The sequence below is a fragment of the Nicotiana tabacum genome, chromosome 20 (assembly GCF_000715075.1).
Source record: "Nicotiana tabacum cultivar K326 chromosome 20, ASM71507v2, whole genome shotgun sequence".
Classification (NCBI taxonomy): Eukaryota; Viridiplantae; Streptophyta; class Magnoliopsida; order Solanales; family Solanaceae; genus Nicotiana; species Nicotiana tabacum.
The window spans coordinates 14,070,377-14,079,056 of NC_134099.1; the positions used below are offsets into that span (position 1 = coordinate 14,070,377).

The 8,680-nt window shown below is 32.6% G+C and overlaps 1 protein-coding gene, 1 non-coding gene and 1 pseudogene across 2 annotated transcripts; 1 reads left to right on the plus strand and 2 right to left on the minus strand.

Moving 5' to 3' along the window:
• Positions 1-871: 871 nt before the first annotated feature.
• On the minus strand, positions 872-944 carry TRNAV-UAC (transfer RNA valine (anticodon UAC)). The gene has a single exon. It is a non-coding gene; the product is annotated as a tRNA-Val (tRNA).
• A 291-nt stretch (positions 945-1,235) lies between these two features.
• LOC107807949 (cytosolic sulfotransferase 12-like) lies at positions 1,236-2,415 on the minus strand (annotated as a pseudogene).
• Positions 2,416-5,623: 3,208 nt separating this feature from the next.
• LOC142174257 (uncharacterized) lies at positions 5,624-8,478 on the plus strand. Its single transcript, XM_075240049.1, has 6 exons — positions 5,624-5,969; positions 6,142-6,346; positions 6,496-6,874; positions 6,964-7,045; positions 7,221-7,831; positions 8,035-8,478. Exons 1-6 carry the CDS (start codon positions 5,624-5,626, stop codon positions 8,476-8,478), a joined length of 2,067 nt encoding a protein of 688 aa, XP_075096150.1.
• The last annotated feature ends 202 nt before the right edge of the window (positions 8,479-8,680 follow it).

Consider the following 8,680-nt stretch of genomic DNA (forward strand, 5'->3'; position numbering starts at 1 on the left):
TTACGAAGAGAAAAAGGAGAATTGGAAAAAATATCAGTTTCTTTACTTTGTTTGGCTTGAGTGAAGTTAAGAAAGGGATGATATTTTTTTTTGTTCTCGTAACATTGAATTGTGAACCTAAAAGATGATTTTCTCTCCTTATTTTCTACACGGACCGAGCTAAGGAAAGAGAATCATACTAAAACCTTTTCTTCATTATCTAGTTTAAAATTAAAGCAATCATAGTTGCTATTGCATATGGTTTTGGCGTAGGGCAAGTTACACATTTGATCCGTCGACCAAAAATAATTATATTTGCTAGCCAAATACAGATTTTGGATTTAGAGCAAGTTACATTCGCCATACTTGATATGTTGTTGTTGCTGGCCAAATATACAAAAATATACACTTATTATGTATAAAATATATTAATATGTAAAAAATATATTTTTTTTGACTATTATTTTTGGAGTAACTATACAGTATAATTTTGACTTTGATTTATATTTTTCATTATAATTCTCGGAAAACTTCTATAATCCAATTGAGGCTAATTACCATGGGCCGGATAAATTGGACTTTGAATACTTGTACGTGGAATTTTTATGGATACCTCAACCTCGTAGTTGCTACTTTGATATAAGCCTGTTAATACTCGGCCCAGGTCACAAAAGGAATTTTTATACCGTCACATTTTTCTATAATAAGCCATCATATAAATCAACATTTTACTATAAAAATCAAGTTTTTACAAAATAGATATTTTTTTGTATATTGTACTTCTTTATAATATTTTTTTTGCCCATAAGTGGAAGCATGTATTTCTGGTGGAAAAAATAATGTTGATAAAAATAATGTCTTTTCTGATAAAAACAGCACAACTGATAAAAATTGTTGCTGCCCAGGATCGAACTGGGGACCTTCAGTGTGTAAGACTGACGTGATAACCACTACACCACAGCAACGAGTTGGCTGTAACTGCTGCGCATAATATATATATTCGATCAACCGTCATTAAGTTTTCACAATTCTAGAGTACTAATAATCTCTGGTTTAACTGAATCTGGAGAATTATATTCTTGACACAAATTCCTTATATATAAATGGATGTTTTGCAGCTTAATTTAGTGTTCATGTACGCGGTTGGAGTCAAGGAAATAGAATTGACTCAATATATATAATTAAATTTTATGACTTCTGAAGTGATTGAACGAAATTAAGAATTGATTCAATATTGAATCTCAGATCTCCATAAATACTAAAATAATTTATGCGTTCTTTTATTTTCTCAAACAACTATCACAAGTTTACAATAATAACGTGACAAAATGCTGGTTTTCAAACATAAAGTACAACATGTTACTGCATGCAATTGCCAAAATATTATGCTAAATCAAATTAACTCAAACCGTAACCCAGATCCTTGGAACTTTTGTTCAATAATATGATCTAGTTTCTCTGTCATCTCAATCGTGAAATAATTCTTCCAGTCTCCAACTTCTCCTCGACGAAAAAATGCTTTATTTTCCTCTCCAGTTGACAATTTCTCGTTCTTGTTCACCTCCAAGTTGCTCAAATTCTCAAAGCTACACATTTTTTAGATTTCATCCACCACTCCACATTTGTCTTCCTCTATAGAGAATGAACATTCCAAGAATTCAGCTAATCGTTTTAGCTGAATCTCGGGTTGTTCCTTCATCTCTTCATACTACATCAAGAAAAGTACTTTTTTAGGGTTTTCTATGCTTTCTTTCCAATAATCTAACACATGATTCCAAAACGGACCATAAAGACTCACTCCCTTACAGAAAAGATCAAGCATTTCTTCAATGGAATTGGTTCTCATGTTTTCGGTTCTTAAATTATTTGTGAAATGAAATAATGAAATAAAAATGTATCTAGGATTCCTACATAAGTAAACAAGTTTGTTTTTGGAATGTTGGACGGATTTTGGTAATGAACCATAGGGCAAATGAGTGGACAACAATCTAGGTGAAGTAAAGGATGAAAAATCAGGGACTTGTCCATCAATATAAAGCTTAAGTTCCAAGAATGGAACAAGATCATGAGGATTATTGACGAGTAAAGGGTGATTTTGTCCTGAAAAAGGAAAGCGAAATCGATTCACTAGAGCGAACCGAGTGCTTTTAACCAAGTAGTTCCTGATTTAGGAGAGGTAACAAGGATGATATCGCTATCTTGAGCTTGAAATTGTTGTTGACATGCAATTACGTACACCTTGTAAATGCCTTGCTGCTATCCAAAAACCTTGGTAGTTGTAGATATGTGAAGCAAGCCATCCTCTTTCTTTTGGTAAAGTTAAGAGCAGTTTCTTACACTCTTCACTGAGTTCATCCTCTCGTAAATACTTGGGAGGAATTTGTGAAGAAGTTTGAGATGTTGTCATTGTTTTAAAGAGGATGTTTGAGTATTGCTTTTTAGTTTGTAGGATGAAGATTTACTCATAGGGTGTATACATATATATATATATATATATAGAGCTGAATCACCAACCATATATGTGTTACGTTTAGGCAACTAAGACAGATACTCAAATACCAATTTCACTTTCTTTTTCTTTTGCTATAGCATTTGTGTCCAATCTAGTTCGATTATTCCATCAGGTATATGCTATTTTTCACCGGCATAAGTCTATATAGTTCTATCCCCTATGTAGATGTAAGGAAATAATTTAGATTTTTTTTCTTTACTAGGGCTATTTTCACTGTATTAGTTTAATTATCCATTGTTTTGGATGATGTTTTATAGGCTATTTTTTTTTGTTGAAAGCTCATATTATCACAACCCCTATATAGCTTATAGTAGCTAAGAACTAAAAGTTGCTGAAATTAGGCAAAATGGTACTATTTACTTGAAAAATTAACCTAAATAGCCATCCCCAATCAATTAAAATAAAAATAACCGGTGGATAACACCATGTGTAATGATATATATATATGTGTGTGTGTAATATGTGCATATAAAACAACTAATAAAAGTAAATATCAAATTCCTACAGACTATTTGTGTAAAGATCCCAATTTACTTTCTGATCTAAATTATTTTTCTACCATTTTAAATTTGAGTTTAAGTTATATATACAGTAAGTTTAAGAACTCTTTATCCTATTAGGCGTCCTTATTTTGTTGTAGGACGTAGTCTATCTTATTTTCAAGACTATAAATTTCAAATTTTAAAGAAACTTATAGATAACTTTTGAGTGACATGAAAGTATAAAAACTTATTTAGATTGACGGTGTATAACTATATATAAATTAAACTCGAGCTAGACAAATATCTTTCAATCACTTTGAAGATAGTGATTGAAGACAAGATCTAGAGAGATCTTGTGATCAATACTTTTTAGAAGAAAAGACAAGATACATATCTAATGCTAATAGATTAATTCATAGTACATTAATACTATCTCCGTTTTAATTTATGTGAACCTATTTGATTGGGTACGGAGTTTAAGAAAAAATAAGACTTTGGAATTTGTAGTCCTAAATAAGTCAAAAATGGTCCAGAGTATTTATGTGGTTATAAACGCTTCTCATTAAGGGTAGAATTGTAAGTTTAAGCTAAATTGTTACCAAATTTAGAAATGGGTCATTCTTTTTGGAACGGACCAAAAAGGAAATAGGTTCACATAAACTGAAACAAAGGGAGTATGCTTTTAATGAAGCCCGTCCCGCTAGATCTGCTCCATTCCATAAAGCGAATATGGTAGCCAAACTGCTTATATGATTATAATTGATTGATTGATATTTGATATAAGTTATAACAAAATATTAAACCCTCCTAGTCATAACATTAAACTTATTTGGGGCCACATTCATACGCAATATGCAAAATATTTGTTACAAAAATCCTTCGAGATATGCCTTTTGCATTAATCATTTGAAAAAAGAAGTATGAATTAAACATTAAAGTGAAGGGGATATATATACTTAATAATGCAACTCCATCTTTTTCTAATACACAATCAAATCCCAACAATGATTTACTATCATGCGTGTTGGCTGATGCAAGCATTTAGATAATCCTCCTATTTCAACAACCAATATATTCAAGAATAATATGTTTAACGTTTAGTTTCATTTTCTTTTCTACATGTGTAAATAATGTAATAACCTTGTAAAAAAATATAAAGTATATATTAGGCAATTTCTAGAAAGTAGTGCTTTACGCTTAACATTTTGTTAACAAGTTGGTAATTGAACCTTAACTTTTAAATCATTAATAATGTACTAATTAAAAGCGAGAACGAAGTTGGAAGTATAATTTTCTTTTTAAGAGGAATGGTTATCTTTTGTTATATCAAATATAGCTCTTATAGTTGCAGAACTAAAATAATGTCCCACTTTGTACGTTAATTATTAAAAAGCAACTTGAGTACTACACTGACACTTCTTTCACTAGAAGTACAATTTGTTAGAGAATGCTATACTTGTTCTTCGTCGAGTCCGGAACCCAATTGTTATTTTTTTGGACTCAAAGTACATTAATTAGTGTAAAAGAAAAGTTACCTTTTTATATATAACGTCCAAATACAAAACGCTACACCTTAACGGTAATTTTTGTCGATAAGGTATAACGTCTTGTATTTGAACGCTATATAGTCTGACGATTTGACTGACATATACTTAATTTGTACGCTATACATTTAGCGTACAAAACAAAAACGCTATACCTGACTGCAGTTTTTAGTAAGGAGGTAAGTGTAAAAGTTGTGATAAAAAAACTGTTCTCCAAATTCTTTCTATGCAGTTTTTATTTTATATTTTGAGATGGGGGTTGGGGAGATCTTTTAAGTGAAATTATTATTGCATGAAGATGAAGAGGTACCAGAAAAAGTTTTAGGGTGTCAGTTTGAAAAGAAGATTTGCACCCAACTCAAGTAATAGCTGGAATAATTTACCCAAGAAAATGAGTGGTGTCCATGAGAGGTGTTGGAAGTACATTGCAAATTTCAAGAAAGCCGAAGGAAGTCTTGATCAAATAAAGAAAGCTGAAGAAATAGCGTCTTCCATTCAGGTATAGCATTTTTGTTTTGTACACTATGTATAGAGTACAAATTAAATGTCAATCAAATCGTTAGGCTATATAGCGGACTTATGTAAACACAGAATAATTTATGTACCGGACTGCCTTTACCCCTCTCCCTTTCCATATGTGTAAGGGATTTTTACCTATCTATACCATATATCAAATCTTATTACCAAAAATGTTCATAATTTGTTATTTACCCATGTAGTCCATACTTTTACTACAAATTATATACCAATCCAAAAATAGGTAGATTTTGCCATTAAAAAAGCCCTAAAATGAAGGCACCAGATCTGATGTGATTCTGTCAACGATTTTATTCGAATTTTGAAACTGAAGGAGATCTCTCTTCCTGATGAAGGCACCAGATCTGATGAAGGCACCAGTTGCGTAATTCTCTCCTTCCTCAACAGAAAGAGATCTCTGTTGATATCAGCTACAACAAAAAACGCAATCAAATTGTACAATTACTAAAGAGAGACTATATCTGTTCTTCGTCTCAAATTGTACAAAATTGCTCTTCGTCGATATCAGTACTCAAATTGTAGAAACTATATCTGTTCTTCGTCTTTTTTCCTATCAACTACACGAAATCATGTCAAAAATCCCAATAATGCTGAAATCGAATGGTAATTGGGATAACTATGGCAGATTTAGAGATTTTGAAGTTGATGCCATTGTGGTAGATGATAATGCAAGCTACGGAATTCTCAGTTCTACAATTGCAGAACAATTATTGTTTGATACATCGGATAAAATTATAGAAATCAAATACATTGTGAACGAGAATTGTCCTCCAATGGAGATTAGGAATGATATGGGGGTTCGTGTGTACATGGAAACCAAAAAGGAGAATAAAAACTTAGGTTCGTATCCTTTATGTATAAGCGTAAGAGATTTCAATATGGAATTGGCAATCAACAATGAAAGCACCAGTGCAGGTATGTTTGATTCGACATTGCAGAGAGTTATGGTGTTACTATGTTATCTACAATATTACTACAATTACCTACAATTAAACTACAAAGCTCACATAGTACTGAAAAGGATAAAGCAATGTTGCTTTCAAAATTATCTACATAGAAACTACATTTATGAATTTATTGTTTGCAGGTTCGTCTGGATCCCTAAACTTACTTGAATTTCCATCCTCACCAGCTATAGAGGAATATCAAAGTGAAATAATAACTGAATCTACGCAAACATATATTGAAGAAGGACAAGTTTATCAGGACAAGCAAACAGTAGCTGCTGCAATGAAGAATTATTCAGTGATGCACAAGTTCCAGTTCAGAGTAAAAAGATCTAGTCATAGAAGGTATGTAGTTATTTGTGGATAATATATCAGCAAAATCAGTGTATGATTGAAGATAGGTGGGTTTTATAAATTGTAGTTAAATTGTAGTCAGTTTGTAGTTAATTGTAGTTTTTTCATAAATTTATGTAAATATAGTATTTCTTTTGTAGCTACTGGCTTATATGTGTTGCTGAAAGCTGTAAATGGCATTTCAAGGCAACGTCAATTAATGATTCGTCAATGTTCAAGATAAGAAGTTTCAGCCGTCAACACACATGCTGCCTAATGGACGAAACATTCATACAACGCAAACGTACTGCAGCAGTACTTGGTAGCATGGTCGTTCCAAAGTATTGTGATCCTAAGACTGTTTACACACCAAAGGACATACAAACTGACATGTTATCCGAACATGGACTGAACCTAAGCTACATGCAAGCATGGAGAGCAAAGGAAAAAGCTTTACAGTTTTTGAGAGGGAATCCGTGTGACTCCTACAACAAATTACCCAAATATTTTTATATTCTTGAGAAGAATTATCCTTGTTCTGTTGTTAAATTGAAGAAGGCAGCAGATGATTGCTTCTTATACACATTTGTTGCTCTTTGTACATCAATAAATGGTTGGCAACATTGTAGGCCGGTAGTAGTGGTGATGGGACACTCTTAAAGTCAGCCTACAGGGGGATTATGCTGACAGCAAGCACCATGGATGCAACAGGTAAATAATGGAATAATTTTGTACTTATTTTGTAGACAGTCTTTAAAATGCAGTTAAATTGTAGTTATGTTGTAGTTATTTTGTAGTTATATAAAAGAATGTAGTTAACATGTCTATATTTCTCAATATATATTGTAGTTGTTATTTAATCATATTTTATGTCTTAAAAATGTAGGTACTATTTTTCCCTTGGCATATGCTGTGGTTGATTCTGAAAACGACGCGTCTTGGAAGTGGTTCTTTGAGCAATTCAAGGAGGCATATGGTGAAAGACCTTCAATGTGTGTTGTTTCAGATAGGCATGAGAGTATACTGAAGGCAACATCAGTTGTCTATCCGGGATTGGCACACTACTCTTGTATGTGGCATATATGGACAAATATAAGGTCAAAATTCAAGAAGGGACATCTACAATTACATGAATTGTACTTTGCTACAGTACGGTCATACACTCTAGATGAATTTAATGAAAGGATGTTGAAGATTGAAGAGGTAGACCTGCGTGTAAAGTCTTACCTATATGATATTGGCTATCATAGATGGTCAAGAGTACATGCCACGGTGAATAGAACTTTTACTATGACGTCAAACATTGCCGAGTCGTTGAATGCTGTAACAAAAGATGCAAGAGAGCTTCCAATATTTGATCTATTTGAGTATATGAGGACTCTTCTTGAACGCTGGACAAAAGAAAAGTTATCGAAGGCAAAGGGTACTTTCACATACCTTGGTCACAAATACAACAAAGAATTGGAAGACAACAGTACATTATCTCAGAAACTAAGGGTAAGATATTTTTTTTGGTGCAGTAGAATCAAAAAAGTACTAGCTGCAGTTTTTCCAGATTGTAGTTAAACTGTAGTCAAATTGTCGGTAATAATAGTTTGTAGATGAGCTGTAATATATTTGTTGCTGATTTGTAGGTAAATTGTTGATAATCCATTTTAATGATTGATGTATTATTATTTCTGTTTGGTCTTCAATTGTAGGTGAGGGCTTCAACAGATCATATACATACTGTGTTAGATGGTGTGAAGCGGTACATTGTGTGTCTAGAAAACAAGAAATGTAGCTGTGGACAATTCCAACTTGATGAACTTCCATGTGCGCATGCTTTGGCAGCATTAAGGCATAGGAATGAAACATACGAAAACTATTGCTCTCCGTATTACACAAGGAAGAGCCTTCTGCTTACCTATGGAATGCCAGTAAATCCTCTTCCTGATGAAGGCAAATGGGATGTGCCACAACATATTTTGGATGAGGTAGTAAAGCCACCAGTGGGAGATAAAAGGCAGCCAGGGAGACCTCACAAGGAAAGATATAAAATATTTGATGAAATAAAGTCAAAGAAATACAAGGTGTCATGTGGCAATTGTGGAGGTGAAGGGCATAACAAAAGAACTTGCAAGAATGCGCCGAAAAAGAAATGAATATCATGTAGTTAGAATAGTTATTCAAAATAAATGTTAGTGAGCTCAAATTATCGGATTTTCTTGTGTAATTGTTTAAGTTTTTGAAGATGAATAAGAAGTATAAACATCAATTTGTGTATCTGCACTATTTATGTTTTTATGTATTCTGTCAAGCATCTAAAGTTGTCTTTTTTTTATAGAATAGTTAAACTTTAATATT